General features: G+C 33.2%; 3 protein-coding genes across 3 annotated transcripts; 2 read left to right on the top strand and 1 right to left on the bottom strand.

Moving 5' to 3' along the window:
* The first annotated feature begins 131 nt into the window (after window positions 1–131).
* On the top strand, window positions 132–2,325 carry LOC105229308 (phospholipase A2 group XV). The gene is made up of 5 exons (XM_011209497.4): window positions 132–657; window positions 753–1,121; window positions 1,180–1,407; window positions 1,526–1,820; window positions 1,885–2,325. Exons 1-5 carry the CDS (start codon window positions 549–551, stop codon window positions 2,102–2,104), a joined length of 1,221 nt encoding a protein of 406 aa, XP_011207799.1. The 5' UTR covers window positions 132–548; the 3' UTR covers window positions 2,105–2,325.
* A 439-nt stretch (window positions 2,326–2,764) lies between these two features.
* On the bottom strand, window positions 2,765–9,745 carry LOC105229307 (ras-related and estrogen-regulated growth inhibitor-like protein). The gene is made up of 5 exons (XM_011209496.4): window positions 9,144–9,745; window positions 6,459–6,538; window positions 4,937–5,094; window positions 4,601–4,756; window positions 2,765–4,474 (listed from the first exon to the last, which is right to left on the bottom strand). Exons 2-5 carry the CDS (start codon window positions 6,523–6,525, stop codon window positions 4,157–4,159), a joined length of 699 nt encoding a protein of 232 aa, XP_011207798.1. The 5' UTR covers window positions 6,526–6,538; window positions 9,144–9,745; the 3' UTR covers window positions 2,765–4,156.
* Window positions 9,746–12,827: 3,082 nt separating this feature from the next.
* On the top strand, window positions 12,828–15,412 carry LOC105229306 (glutamine synthetase 1, mitochondrial). The gene has a single exon (XM_011209495.4). It carries the CDS (start codon window positions 13,299–13,301, stop codon window positions 14,505–14,507), a length of 1,209 nt encoding a protein of 402 aa, XP_011207797.2. The 5' UTR covers window positions 12,828–13,298; the 3' UTR covers window positions 14,508–15,412.
* Window positions 15,413–16,551: the final 1,139 nt, after the last annotated feature.

The raw sequence follows: 16,551 nt of genomic DNA, 5'->3' as shown, positions 1-16,551 counted from the left end.
AAAGGCTCATGTATACGCAATTTTTCTTGCTTTACGTATAATATTATACGTTCTCTGCTCAAAGCGAACCAGAAGTTCTATGTGAATTAGCCATTAGACTTTTGCAGAAAACGTATATCATAATAATTTACGTTCTTAGCTTTTGTAAACAGCTATCAACAAATGTCATTATCAAAGTAATTTACAGATATGTATATTATGGAGATAAGCAAGTGATTTGTTTTCGCACACTAGTATTATTTAATTATTAGTATTTGCAATTAAAGCTAAAATTGTTATAAATTCGTTCTCAAAAGAAGCAACAAAAGTTCATAAAATTGTGATAGTAATAAGGCGTCATATTTCTAATGTCACCTGAATCATTTCACCTTTGTTCGGGGTCAATTCTTCTGATCTGAGTGGAAAACTAAGCAAAAAAATAAATACTTTTATTTCATACTTCTCCACACAAAATTTAAATTTTCCAAGTGTAACGTAAAGTCATATAGTAAAAAATTGTTAAGTGTATAGATTCAATTATCTTAGGGAAAGTGAAAATTTATAAAACGATGAAGTTGGTTTTTTTCTGGATCTATGTAGTTCTATTTTCTATAAAGGACGTGGTCAACGCGGGGTCATTTTTCAAACGATCAAAATTATTATCTCCTGTAATATTTGGTAAGTTTCATCAATATATTGATTTGTTTACCACAAAATGTAGTACTTGCCTATATAGACAACCATTGTATAAAAACCTATACGCATTGTTACAGTTCCAGGCGACGGTGGAAGTCAACTCGAGGCGAAACTCAATAAATCGAGCTCCCTCCTCTATTGTGCGAAGAAATCGGATTGGTACAGTCTGTGGTTAAATTTAGAATTATTGGTGATACCACCAGTTTATTGTTGGGTTGAAAATGTTAAACTATATTACGACGAAATTACTCGAACAACTCACAATACACCAGGAGTTGAGATACGTGTTCCTGGATGGGGTGATCCTGAGGTGGTTGAGTGGATAGATCCTACACATAATAAAGCTGGGGCCTACTTTAAAGATATAGCAAATGTGTTGGTTGATTTGGGTTATGAACGAAAAAAGAATATACATGGAGCACCATATGACTTTCGAAAAGGACCAAGTATGCCTTTGATGTACAATTACAGGTGTATTCTATGTTTTTATTTATTTTGCTCTAGGTGAACATCATCAATTTTTCATTGATTTAAAAAAACTTGTTGAGGATTCATATGAACGAAACTCAAAATCGCCTGTTACGTTTATATCTCACAGTATGGGCAGTCCAATGACATTAGTGTTTCTCCACCAACAGACTACGGAATGGCGGAAAAAATACGTAAAGCGACAAATAAGTTTAGCCGGAGCATGGGCGGGTAGTATGAAAGCCCTTAAAGTGTTTGCAATGGGTAAGTCATTAATATAAATAAATATATAGTTTTTGAAGGGTCCTAAAGATAATTGATTTAGTATTTGCTTCAAAATCTATAACGCTATAAATATAATTTCAAAATATTATTTTTCAAGGTGATGATTTGGACTCGTTTCTTCTCAGTGGAAAAATTTTGAAGGAAGAACAAATTACGAATCCCTCTACTGCGTGGTTACTTCCATCGCCGCTCTTTTGGCGACCTTCGGAGGTCTTGGTAGAAACCCCTTCACGCGTTTATACAATGTCACAAATGAAGCAATATTTCGACGATATTGATTATTCCGTTGGTTGGAAAATGCGAGCAGACAATATGCAATTCACATTAAATTTCAGTCCACCAGAAATAGAACTGCATTGTCTGTACGGGGACGGTTTGGACACGGTTGAGCGGTAAGTTGAAAGATTTCTGGATGTCACATTTAATACATATATTTATATTTTACTTGCGCCTTAGTTTACAATACAAAAAGGATACTATCATTGATGAAACACCCAAATTGATAATGGGAAAAGGTGATGGAACAGTAAATCAGCGGTCATTACGTGCTTGTCATGCATGGATCGATCGACAAAGTGCCAATATCACGAACGTTGCTTTAAATGGGGTGGACCATATGGGTGTACTTGCACACAAAGATGTATTGAATTATATAAAAAATGTTATGCAGACCTAGCTTCTTCAAAACAAATGTATATAATTTTTACTCAATATTTTTTACTTACTTAGTTTTTACATATCTGGACATGTGAATTGTTAAACACGTTTTTTTCTAAATTTAATTTTGGATGACTGTACGTGGTTTTGTCTTAAGAAAATAGTATAATGTACAACCTAAATACACTTTGGTGTAATCTAGTGCAATGAAATAAATATGACGATTGACTGATAACTATATGTACAAATAATTGTTTTTATATTGACTTTACCGTAATTTACCCAACTGAGCAATTTAGCTACACCAACGTTTAAATACGCAAGAAGTGAAAGAAGGTACCCAAATAAAATAATTTGTTTTTTAATGTGGTAATAATACTATTTGATATAATAAAATTATTAATTTGTTTATGGGTTTTTCGTCTAACGAGAGCCATGAAGCTCCGTTATTAGAGGTCCCGTTGAAGTCGTATCAAACATACATTTTTTATGGTATTTTCCATTGGAGCTGCATTTTCTACACCCATCGCGAAAACTCGAACATCATAAATACTGCCTTCACCAATGCATGGCTTTGGATCGAAACTGTCACAGCTAACTTCAGTCGTGGTCGAAGATTGCACAGATCGTACAAGTGTTCTTCATTCTTAAGAAGCGAATACCGTTTCAAGAAAATACTTATTTTATTTTTTGTTACATAAAATTTCTTACGAAATTTATTAAACAATTCTTTCTTTTTTAATACAGTGGAAAAGTTCCTTTCTTTGGCTTAGTCTAAATAAAAAATGACATAATTTCTGTTTTTATATATAAATTTTGTTTTGTTCATAAATGTATGTACATATATATAAAGTATATAATGCGTTCTTACTGAAGCTCTAATATTTATTTATTGTACATTTCCTTAAAGCAGCCCTTATAAGTGAAAGCGAGTAAAACTTTTGAATGGGCTTAAAACACTTCAAAGCCAAGCTACTGCATGCACTGTCTCGTAATTTCCTACTGTATTTCGATTGAATAATGCTGACCAATCAACGTTTTTTATTAATATAGTTAATAGAAAACTTTATTAAAATATGACTTTCTAATTCTAATCGAATCAACGTAATTAGCAATCAAAGTCACAGTCGGTCTCAAAATGTTTCGCACAATTTTACTTTTTAAAAAGAAAAAGTTGAAATTAAACTTTTATAAACAGAATGGAATTTATAAAAGAAAATTAATAAACGATGGTGATTAAAAATTTAATCCAACGAATCTAAATTAATGAAAATTTATAGCAATTTGCGTTAACAAAATGTTACAATTTCAGATAATTCGTTTGCCTGACGATATTACGATTTCTTAAAAACTTAGTCCTAAATATTTTGTATTTATAATTAGGCGGAATATTAAAAAATAATTAACAAATATTATTTAAATAAAAATAATTGTAATTTCTACATATCACAGTTCTTTTCAGGCGCATTTTTTGAAAGCAAAAAATACATAATTTCAATTTTTGAAATTCAACAATTTTCTGTTTTCAAATGAAATTTCGAACTGCCTTAGTATTATTCAAAAGATTTGTATAAATATGTATGCATTAGTACATACATATATGTATGTATGTTAAGGTCTTTTCTTCTACAAATTTGTTATAAGCATATTAATGAGTAAATTTATAAAAATCATTTTAGATATATATTTAGTTATAGGCAATATAAGTTTTTCCTTTTTTCATTAAAAAAAGATAATAATAGCAAATATGTATACATATGTGTATGTAAGGTATACCATATAAAAAACTTATAACTTACTCTAGTTTTCTTTCTTAGATAGTTTTACTTTTTGGCGTAATTTTTATAATAAGAATAGCTTAAGATAGTGTATCAAATTCCATTTCAAAACAAAAAAAGTTGAAATCATTGTCCTTTCGCTAGTACAAAAGAGTACATGCGTATACACATGTAGTAGATACACTTAATAATTGTATTAAATCACTTTTACATTTATCGTCTATAGAAAAGCTTAAACCTCCCTTACCCGTCCCTTGATAGTGACCTCTTTACCAATCTGTTTCAGCAGACGGTCACAAACTGGACGTTGCCATGAATCCTTGTCGACGCTTCAGAGGGCGGGTCTTGTGCAGCTCTCCCTTATGGCAGGGTATCACGGTTCCTTGATTTATAGCCAAGTTACGACTGCTACCATAACCACTGCTTCCCATTAGGGTTCCAAGCATTTTACTTACGGAAAATTTACGAATTTGCTTTTGTGGTTGCGCACGAGAGTCAATAATCAATTTTTCGAAGGCCTTTGACAATATGGGAGTGTACTCAGCGACGGAAACTTCACAAAAGCCTATGGAATGTGCAGCGGCCAAAGCAGCACCCTCTTTTTCAGGTATCTGAAATTAAATATGCATACATATCTAAATAAGAGACATCTGTTGTATACTCGGCTTTAACCGCGTAAGCGGTGTCTGCGCCAATAAAGATGAGGAAGAAGAATACGTTGGCGTACGCAAACCCACCTCTCGCAAATGATCCAAATCGGCTTTATTGCCTATTAAGTAGGCCGATGGTCCATTTTGTAACGCCTTGATTTCGCCCAAACATTTGGTCGCATAGTTTAGGCTTCTGCGTTCCGTTATATTGTAGACAACCATGCAAGCATCGGCCCAAAGAACCTGCAAACATCACCAAGAAAATTTCGTTCCATTATAAGTGTTTAATTACACATCAAGGGTTTCCTAAAAAATATACATATGTACATATTACTAATATGAACATAACCATATAAATATATTTATGTACTTAGGTATAATTTAAAAATTTTATGTTTGCGTTAAAAGAAATGATTTATTTACTTGTTCTATTGGAAAATCATCCGCGTTTCCGGCATACACATCAACGATTTCTACTTCCGTCAGACCGCCATTCAAAGTGATTGTTTTATTATATAACAGATCTGTGTTGGAGCGATATTCGCCAATGAATCGGCCTGTCAGATAACGTACTGTCAACGCTAAAAAGATAAATCAACAGAACTATCAGAATTGATACGCTCCCGTTATTTGAAATATATTTATTTTCATTTTTGTTTATCCATTTATCACTCACTACGCTTATGTTTGTGTTTTTGTTTCAATTCAGAAAATCAAAATATAATAATTTCCATTGCATTGACGAGATGTATTGTTTATGTTTATACAACAATTGAAAATTCTAGTCAGACACATACACATACATATTCGCCTTAATATGCCGAATATTAAATGAATATGTACAGTTATTCAATATGCCCATACAAATCGGGATTGACTCTCGATCAGTATGGGTCTAAAACTGGTTTCGAGCCAGCAATATCTTAACGATAACGGACTGGTCACACTTAGTACAATTGTTAATCATACGCCATGTTGCACGCAAATGAATTAAAATTTAAAAGATTTATATTCTGTTAAAAGAGGAAATGCGATTTTAATAAAATATCTTGGGAATACAATAGCTGCAAATAATAATATGTCTGCAACACTGGTGTCACAATTTTAATCTGTAATGGGTACATTACAGCTTTTGTGAAACATACATGTAAAGAAACGTGCTGGTGTGCATATACATATGAAATGCTTAGACAACTGTGGTGACATTCATCTCAGAAATTGAAAACACGGCTACAAGACAATCATGCAATTATTATATCTGGCATTGAATTCAACTGAATCATTTTGTAATTACTTCCAACTGCCGATTTTCCAAAAAAAGCGCATATGAGATTAGATTAGCACCTCTCTTGGTGCTTAAATATGCATGTGCTTGTCAGCCGCGTACAAATTTTTGTATTTGCCGTTAGCTTTTAACCAGCATGCATTCACACCAAAATGTAGCTGTCTGAATGGAGAACTCTGATATCATGCCAAAAGAGAATACATGGTACTGCCCTAAGACATCTTATTGCTAATCGTACTTAGTTTTTAAGAGTACTTTCTGACTTGCAGGTACATATGAGGACATCATGTTTCGTGGGTGCATGCAAAAACGGAAGATTACTCATCATTATGGAATAAAAGCAACCGTTTAATTATCAGTTTTGGGTTTAAACATTTGACTTTTTAGTAAACGAAAGTAAATAAAGAAAAAAAATATTAAATTCGCTGATGTATTACGTCAAAAGCTTACGCATTTCTTGTGTTCACTTTTAATTATTTATGAGTTATTAATTCAGGATTTACTCCACATGTCGCCGATAGCAGCGGCGGTTTCTTGACATTGACTGGCAAGTTCAAGTCTGTTTATATGACTGCTTAACACATTTGCCTATTTATTTGCATTTTATTGATAATGTGTATAAATATTGTTAGTTGATATGTGATCATTTAAGTAACCGACCTGATTTCCCCACATCGGCGTTTCCAATAACAGCGAGGCGTACCCGGGGGACATCCTCCGATCTCATTGTAACTGTTTAACTGAAAAGACAATGGACAAATTAATACACAAACATATACATATGTATTTATAATTTAATTTTGTTTTGTTTAAAACATTTTTGTATGAATAATCAAGTAGTCATGTATTATCGTTTAACTTGTACGAGGGTCAGATATGAGATTAGTATGTACCGATTTTCCCGGTTCCAATGTTCTCCTTTGTTTATCAAAATAAAAATTTAAGTTAAAACTTCTCTTCCATCTATGACCACATACAGTAAATTTCCGATAAAATTTTCACACGAAAAACATACTGTTATCTTCAAAGAAAATATAAATGCATATTTTCCAATGTTTAAACAATAAATAACAAATAGTTCAACATCCCTAACTCGAATCACCATAATCCACAAAACAAACGAGTGTGACAGTCCATTGCCGATTCATGAGTTCGAGTTATGGAGAATATCGAGTTATAGAAGTTCAACTGTATTTCAATTTAAATATCGATTAATGTGAATACTATAATTTATTATTATTTTAGTTTTGTTAATTTAATTTCCATGAGAAATTCTCATTTCAGCCTGAAGTGCTTTTTATTCAGTCCACTTTTAACGGGGGCGTACTGTAGCTAAACATGTATATACATATATGCATGTTTATACATATGTATATTGTGATCACATACAGTTATCCATATAAAATCTTTTAAAGAATTGTTTGTATGAACACATGGCAAATATAATATGGCAAAATAATTTCATTTCAGCGCTTTCTTAAATGATGTGTGGAACCATAATACAGTAGATAGGACTCCCGAAGATAAGATAGTAGATACTTGCAATCTGTTGCTGATGACAACGAGAAGGAATTCGTTAGGAATTTTTATAACTCTGTTGTTGTTTATTTAATGAGTGTGTAAACATAACTGAATGTGTATAAAAAAGATATATACATACTACATATGTATATCTGTGTGAAAATCAAAGTGCAATTTCTTAAAAAATTGAGGAGTTGCCAATATTTTGGATTCACATCACATAACCTATAGTGGAATCAATTGACAGTAATTCCAATAAAGTAATGTCTTAGAAGCCAACCATTATACACAACAAAACCTATCAGGATATATGTATAAGATGTAAACACCTTTTTATTCGGGGGTGACTTAAAGCTCATAGAGCTCTGCAATCATCAAAACGTTCACATTATGAGTAGAAAATGCATGCCGTAGAGACGTCTAATAGAATTCTTTGATCCAATTATGGTACATACACACATACATATGCATATATAAAAGTACATCCATACGTATTTAATTGGATTATCAATAATTAATAATATATTAATTATGTAAGGAAGCATATTGAAACATAATTAACATATAATATTGTGTATCACCCTAATAAATTTCATGAGGAAAACGAAGTCTATTCTTTGACTTATTTAAACTTTTGAAAAATGTAAGACGACAAACGCACATCTTCGTCTAAGTTCAGCTAAAACGAAATATTAATGAATGGTTGTGATCGTCGTGTCGACACTTTTTAGATCTTTTGGCTGCCGCTTCCTCCAGCTGACGTGGTTGCTACGAAAACGAAACAATCGGCGCCGTACTGACCGCTGATATTTTTAAAAATAGCAAAGGAATGTTGGCATTTCGGAATACGCTTTGTCGTTACAATAACAGCAATGGATACAAACCAATATCAATGCAAAAGTACACATGTGGGTATGTATAGTATGTATGTATGTGTTAAGCATTAAGATTTGATCGAATTCAGCTTAACAATAAAATGAATGTAAAAATAAAAATATTTACATATATCCATATGAATTTGTGTTGCGAGAACTCAACGCTCTTAGTTCTAAAATCGCGCATACTTTTTAGTAACTTTAAAAATTTGATAAATGCAAATAGGTTAATAGCTTTAACAAATTATCAAGGAAGCGCAGTATCATTGTTGTCATTTGTATATACACATACACATGTATTTACATATGAATACGCGAGCAATTTACAGAGGTAAATAGATACATATTATATATCTCATTCCAACTACATATTTCAATATTCATTTTTGAGTCTACATGAATTGTGGCATATATTTATGTGATTAGGAAATTCCAGTGGAGAGACTTGTGCGAAACAAGCAATTACTGTTAATGCATTTACAATGGTAATCAAGTTATTTGACTGGTGCGCGCACGTGTGTTCTTACAGCCTGACTCCACTCACAAAGAAGACTGGGCTGCCATGCTAGCTTCCCAGCGTGCGGCATGCCACAAAAAGCATGTGGCAAGAAGCGTGTGGCGATCCTGTTCAACAACAGCACGCGCAAATGTTTGTGGTCCGTGTGTAATTTACCTCATTTATCCTCGACTCTTCTAAATTAAGACCAACTCCGTATCTACCATCCACAAATCATGAATTAAATACGTGATTAATAAAATAGATAAGAGGTACACATGAGAATATGTGTATGCATATTTCAAATTATAGAAACGATAATATTCCCAAAAAGAAACTAAGCAACCACAGTTATACGAAAACAAAGCGCGGTATGTAAAAATCTTCGTTCTCCCTCCTAAAGTCATGATTTTAAAATTGTAAAGTGAAAATTTCTTAGTGTCAATTTCTTACCTTTATAACTTGTTTAGAAACAGAACGAAGTGCTTTAACCACGTCTATGCTTACTTTTAATCACTTTTTATCACTGGGGTTAGAAGAATCTGTAATGTTTTTGAAATTTCTATGTATTCCAACGGTTTATCTTGAGTTCTGATAACAGGCAATTGTCGCTCTAATCCATTTTTCACCACAAAGAATAAGTACTTTCTCACTTTTTTTTAGTTTTTCAGTAGTCCTAAGGCATTGAAAGGCCTGATTTGTTCAAAATATTTTGCTCGACTTTTTGTGTTAGATGTTTTTCTGGAAAATACTTTCACTTTACACTTGAAAGTTCCGAAAATAACACAAATACATACATATATGTACGTAATAATAAAATATTTTATGTAAAATATCAATCGAACGGCTACGACAAAGGTAGTCTGAAAGTGTTTTCATACGAAGATTTACGTGGTTGATCTCACAAAAGAAACAGCAAGCAAGCATTCAGTTATCTTGTTGATTTTATTTTTTTATTATTTATTTATTTTACGATAATATTCATATATTTGTCTTTATCTTCCCTTTCTTTACTTCAGAATGAACTTATTTCGATGATATTTCATATAAAACTGACGAGCTACCGGCATATGCCGCGCTAAATATACAAATCATTTTGGTGGAAATTTGCAAAGATATTTTCTCTGGAGACTACACTCTTAGCAATGCTGCTTCTGAGCATCTTTGTTTGAATGTGTAATTAGTAAGTGAACCCAGCCAACCAACGGTGTCAAAACGTTGCGCCTCCTGTGGCAAGGGACCTCTGATTGATTTTTTCTTCCATAAAACTAAATAATAAAGGGGAAACGCAATTGTCAATACTTATACTTAAGGCTCCAAAAGGTAGACAGATGCAAGGGTTTTGAAAATTCACTTAAAAAACTCAAAGTAGCTAGGCTTGGAGAATAATAGTATAAAAACCATGTTTACTCAAAAGAAGAGACTTTTCTTCATTTATTGTGTTTGCCATTGCTCTTGATTACATCTGTGATTGGTCGATATATTAATGTTTCATTCTAAGCTCTCCATGAGCATGCGTATTTCTATGTGAAAAGTTTCAATTTCTCAACAAAACTTTTAAAGTAAATTTAGAGCATAGGAATTGTTACAGTAATTTGATGCTGTCGCTTTAATTTAAGGACGGTAGTTAGCGAAAATGAAAATTATGTTATTTTCAGATGTCCAGACATTTGATAATTAGTTCACATATATATATAAATTAATACAAATGGCTTGTGAGTTCTTAACATGGTTGATCGCTTTTGGATATCACTTTTTGCTCTTGCAGAGATTAAATAAACAAGTCAATAATCACAGTTTTGAAAACACTGGTGAATCAAGACAAAAAATTGTTGTCATCACTATAGACAATAAAGCTCTTTAAGCATACTACTAGTTTATTTCTTAACTGGTAGTAGCCGCTAGCTATCAGGAAGAACAACACTGAGCGAATTGAGAGCTACTCCCACGAAGAGCGAAATAATGAAAGAGTGAATAAATGGAAAACTTGTGTATCAAAATGTTTTTTTCAATAATTACAACAACACGCGTAAATTAATAATCAGAAATTTTACTAGGTAGTGACTGTAACTTCATTTTTATAAATTTTTATCTTCATCATGCTTATCGAAAACTTTTCCTTAGCGAAAGTCAAAAATTGAATAATTTCTTAAATTTAATTTTTTAAAGAAAATTATGTAAATATATGACGCAAATTGAAAAAGAAATCTCATACATTCGACTATAAATTTGCAATATTTGGTACTACAACTCACCACTTGATAGTGGCTGCAGATACCACGGAAAGACTATTGACTCACATTAGTTTTTCCAACAGGGTGACATGAACACAAGTCCGACAAGTTCACTTCCCCAAACAGTATGTGATATGAATAAAATACGAATACAGCTTTTGCTCAAAAAAAGCTCAACAGAAACAGCTGTGAGTGCACTGCACCCATTTTATAATTTGTTTACCATGCATTTATCTACACACATACATGTGTTTATTGTGAAATAAATATGTATATCTGTATTCGTAAATGACAGTACATAAAGAGAGGTGTACTCATCGAGAGATATTCTCTATTCCCAGAAAGAAGGCTACAACAGTCATCACCGGTGGAATACCGTCTGGGCATGAAAGGTGAATCCGATATTTGTGATGTCGCCAGTGCCGCTAAAAAATTTCGGACTTTGTAACCAAAACAAAAACAGATGTGCGACACTATACGAAACAAAGCACTTGGAGTAACCAAAACAACAGAGCGATGCATTTGATGTTAAAAAGCAATAGTGGTACCCGTACATGCATATGTATGCATATATACAATTGTACAGACAGGGATATACATACATATGTACATGTACATATGCATTTGTGCGTATCAATATACAGTATGCGTATGTGAGCCTTAGGCATCTTTCTCTATACATAGTATATTTATATACATACATGTGGATATGTATGAAGGTTTCACATACCGTATACATACATATATATGTAATTGATGTACAATTATCATATCATGTACATACATACATACGTACATACATGTTCATGTGCATATCACCGATTATCTATTGGGCGGTGTACTTATGTACATATACACTTTATCAGCTGAGTTTCCAAAGGAGGCTCTCAGCTGTTACTGGACACAATATCATACGCATATAAGTGGATATGTATGTGTGTTTGTGTGTTCGCAAATTTTATTTACATATACACTCCTTGGTTTTTGGGTTAATTTTTTACAGGTTACAGATACAGGCGTACATATTATACATATATGTATGTACGAACATACATACGAGTACATATGTAAATATCTTCAACAATTGACCTTTTATCCATAAAGTCGATCTCCTCTTACCAAACATTCCATCGTATCATCCAACCACAACGTGCACCAACAAATATTTTACGGCCGTATACATTTATTTACATACATACATATATAATATATACATATATGTATATACATACATGCGTGCATGAGTAAACATTTGTAAATATGTTTATATGTATACATTTATATATGTATGCATTTCCATACACAGCTGAGAGTGGCTGCTTCTTTTGCTCAGATACTTCGATATACATATACAGTATATGTTCATATGTCTGTTTACTGACTGCTTACTATGTTTTAGTGTGGGGTTATAAGCGGAAACTTTTGTTGCTCATTATCGGGAAATTTTCTTACGATATCGTCCATTGCATTCACACTCGCAATACACGTTGGGCCATTTTCCGAATCCCTTTTCAGATCATATTCTCAAATTTACTTTTATTTTTTTCGAACATATTCTGAATATTCGTTTGAAAGCCAGCGTGATTACAACCATGATAACAATTCGCAATTAAAGGTAATGCCGAATTGCGTAGCAGTCAACTGTTACGAAAAAGAACACAGTTTACCCTCGGTGCCCCTCATCTTTCCTCGTCGCTCCTCGCCAACAAATTTCGAGCAACAAAAGTCTTCGTGTGTAAACACAGTCTTAGAAGCTCGCCTACGCATGCATTTAGGGTAACGACTCTCTGTAGCAAGCATATCTCACTAACACACATAAAGGAGGACAGACGCCTAATGTGGGGAGGTTGAATTTTGAAAATGTGATAAAGAAAATCGCAACGATTGAGGCCTGAAAAGTGAGTGGTTCGCTATGTTCGCAGTCAGACATTGTTCAAACCTCAAAGAAAACGGGTGTTCGGACTTAAACGCATTGCTGTTCATACAAGATTTTTGTATATGTACAGAAAACACTAAGTGTAGTGAGAAAAAGTTAGTAGATATAAAAGAAAAGTGCTGCAATGAAATTAAGTTGAAATTTTGAGTGTTTTATCAAAATCGAAAGTACAAAACAAAACAAAGGCAAAGTTCCAACAAATAAATGAATACAAATTGTTTGAAGTGTTACGCACAAACCTACCTTTTTCGGACATTTTCCAAATCACATATGAAATATTTCCACTGACTCGTGCTACTCTCCAACCTTGCGCCCCGCAGATATAGCTATAACGTTTAGCGTCCTTCAACGTCCTTCATTGAAGAGAATATAGTGGGAAGAGAAATACGAAATAATAATAACTTCAATACAAAATCAGGAAGAATTTTGTAAAAAAAGATGGCTCTACGTTGTGCTAGTCTGTTTATTAACAAGGAGTTTGCGGCATCCTCCTCGTTTCTATTTCAATTCCGCAACCTTAATATGACCTCTGTGCGCCAAACACATTTCCTGAGGAATTCGCCTAATGCAGCGCTGAGCAAAACATTATTAGATCGCTATCGCACACTTGAAACTCCAAAAAATCTTGTTCAGGCAACTTACCTTTGGATTGATGGCACTGGTGAAAATATCCGTTTGAAGGATCGTGTTTTGAATAAGGTACCAAAAAGTGTGGAAGATCTGCCTAACTGGCAATATGATGGAAGCTCGACATACCAAGCTTCTGGTGAAAACTCAGACACCACCCTAATACCACGTGCCATTTATCGGGACCCCTTCAAGCCAGGTCAAAACGACATTATTGTTATGTGTGATACATACACATCTGAAGGTAAACCAACGCCATCCAACAAACGCGCTACCTGTCAAGCAGCCATAGAAAAAGTTATTGATCAAGAACCTTGGTTCGGCATTGAACAGGAATATACGTTACTTGATATTGAGGGTCGTCCCTTCGGGTGGCCAGAAAGTGGCTTTCCTGCACCACAAGGACCTTACTACTGCGCAGTGGGAGCCGATCGTGTTTACGCCCGAGATTTAGTAGAAGCTCATGCCACTGCATGCTTGTATGCTGGTATCGACTTCGCTGGCACCAATGCAGAAGTTATGCCCGCTCAATGGGAATACCAAGTGGGTCCTAGCATTGGCCTCAAAGCTGGTGATGACCTGTGGGTTTCACGGTATATTCTACAACGCATTGCTGAAGAATATGGCATTGTTGTTACATTCGATCCCAAGCCAATGGATGGACCATGGAACGGCGCTGGTGCTCATCACAATTTCTCTACTAAAGCTATGCGTGCTGATGGCGGTATGAAAGTCATAGAAGAAGCCATTAAAAAGCTCAGCAAACAGCAAGAGCGCCACATTCGTGCCTACGATCCAAAGGAAGGCAAAGATAATGAACGACGTTTAGTCGGCCGGTTGGAAACCTCAAGTATCGATAAGTTCTCTTGGGGCATCGCGAACCGTGGCACCAGTGTTCGTATTCCACGTGGTGTAGCAAGTGCAGGTAAAGGTTACTTCGAAGATCGTCGTCCCAGCTCAAACTGCGATCCCTATGCTGTTTGTAATGCTTTGGTGAGAACTTGTTTGCTCAATGAATAAACACAATAAGCCGCCCACAAATTGGGAAAGTGAAAGTCGGTATATGTACATACATATACCAGAAACTACAAATGGAGAAATCCTGAAGCTCAACTTGAGTACATATGCACATCTAAACATCTGTGAAATATAGAGAAAAAGCTAATTTAAAAGAATTACAAATTTTCAGAAGAAAAATTGGGAAAATTCTGTACATAAATAAATTTTATAAATTATGAAATTAAACTAAATTTTAAATGGTACCTACAAAACTTTTAATGTCAAAGATGTGTTGTCTGTTGAAATTTCTTCGATATCATTATGGATGTAAATTCAATATAAACATATATATACATACATATATATATTTAAGGGGAGGACAAAAACCAAACTATACAATTATATAATAAATATATACATACCTAAGTAATATTTGTATAAGGAAAATTACAAACTCTTTGAAATGGAGAAATGTAATTATTTTGTTATAGATTAGTGTATGCATATTCTTACATACCAAAATATTCCATTATATATACATACATGAACACTATCTATTTTCTACTGATATTTTTTGTAATTTATGTATATTTTTCAATTCACAACAATAATCATACGAATCAATCACAAGTGAAAAAATGTACATATATTCTTATAAACACTTCAAGCACTTTTATGATGTTACTTTTCCAACATAACTTACATAACGTGGAATGGAAAAAAGTGGAATAAGACCAGAAACTCCAGAATTTATTCTAATAATTGATAGTTGAATTGCCAAAAAATTAGCGTTAAACAAAGGAGCACAATGCAAAATGAGGAGCGTACATTTAATAAAATCTTATGTACTTGTTATGATGAATAGATTAAGTTACCCACATTGATACAAAGGAAAAAATAGTTGAATAAAAAGGAATCACTAAAAAGTTGTATTTTATTTAAACCAGCCTGCACCTACCTCTATACTTATTTGTCCTTTCCCATTTTATATCGCTGTTATGTATGTAAGTATAAAGGAAAAAAAAACATTGAAAGGCGAGAAGTAGCGTCCAGCAATGTTCATTTGGATTGCTTCTAAAATTGAAAAGCGACTAACACGAATAAAACCTATAACCATGCATAATCAAGTTTAAAAAGTATATATCCAACCCGGTGAATAACACGCAAATTTTGTATGTATCTCTTTCAATAAGCTTGAAAGGGTACACAACGAGATCTTATAATAAAAACAAAAACATATTTAGATATACATACATATAAATAAAAATGTTTCCGCTTGCTTTAGTATGGACAAACAAATAATAAATACAAGCATAATGATTTTATCGTTTGACACCAATTTCTGATTTATTTATAAATACGTATGTATGTACATATGTACATATATATAATTACAAGTGCCTTTTAGTGTACGCTTGGCCAGGTATCTTTGTACACATGTACATATGTATATATGTACATACATATGTAAACGTATAACATAAGTGTGAGTGAAATCGAAAAAATTTCTGGATTAGAAACAAAATCGCGCCTAATTGTGCTAAATCCTTCGCTAAGTACTTTGGAGTAAAGGCGTTTAGATATGTAGGATAGATTATAAGATATGAACATACATACATATGTATATACATATACATACATATATGCCATAAATCCTTGCTATTATTGTATAAAATTAAAAATATTTTTCATACAACATTTGCGTCAGAGGTAACGACCTAATGTATTTCGTTTTACATTATATTTTTGTTAATATTCAAGAACTTATGTATCACAACAATTCATTAATAAATTTTACAATTAGGTTTTGTGTGTATATTTCTACTGTATGTACATATGTATGATATCTATCACTATATCGTTACTTTGTGAACATCATTGATAACAGTATTTCACGGCTGTAATGACATTAGTTCATAAGTGTGAAACAAATACCATACACACGCTCTTTAGAGGAAACACACAAAAACTTCAGCTTTAATGGGAAATGTTTATTATCATTCGAAAGAACATTCATTGGCATTTATAATGATTTATGATTCCCATTCAAATGTTGGCCGGGTCT

Source organism: Bactrocera dorsalis, unplaced genomic scaffold (assembly GCF_023373825.1).
Source record: "Bactrocera dorsalis isolate Fly_Bdor unplaced genomic scaffold, ASM2337382v1 BdCtg029, whole genome shotgun sequence".
Taxonomy (NCBI): domain Eukaryota; kingdom Metazoa; phylum Arthropoda; class Insecta; order Diptera; family Tephritidae; genus Bactrocera; species Bactrocera dorsalis.
Note: the sequence above shows the minus strand (reverse complement) of the source record. Positions and strands in the feature narration are given on the sequence as shown.

Bases quoted from the DNA above. Each gene is read 5' to 3' on its own strand.
- LOC105229306 (XM_011209495.4), top strand. From the start codon at position 13,299: ATGGCTCTACGTTGTGCTAGTCTGTTTATTAACAAGGAGTTTGCGGCA.
- LOC105229307 (XM_011209496.4), bottom strand. From the start codon at position 6,525: ATGAGATCGGAGGATGTCCCCCGGGTACGCCTCGCTGTTATTGGAAAC. The intron at 5,095-6,458 runs GTCGGTTACTTA...TTATCTTTTTAG, and splicing joins CGCCGATGTGGGGAAATCAG to CGTTGACAGTACGTTATCTG. The intron at 4,757-4,936 runs GTAAATAAATCA...TGATGTTTGCAG, and splicing joins ATGATTTTCCAATAGAACAA to GTTCTTTGGGCCGATGCTTG.
- LOC105229308 (XM_011209497.4), top strand. From the start codon at position 549: ATGAAGTTGGTTTTTTTCTGGATCTATGTAGTTCTATTTTCTATAAAG. The intron at 658-752 runs GTAAGTTTCATC...GCATTGTTACAG, and splicing joins ATTATCTCCTGTAATATTTG to TTCCAGGCGACGGTGGAAGT. The intron at 1,408-1,525 runs GTAAGTCATTAA...TTATTTTTCAAG, and splicing joins CCTTAAAGTGTTTGCAATGG to GTGATGATTTGGACTCGTTT.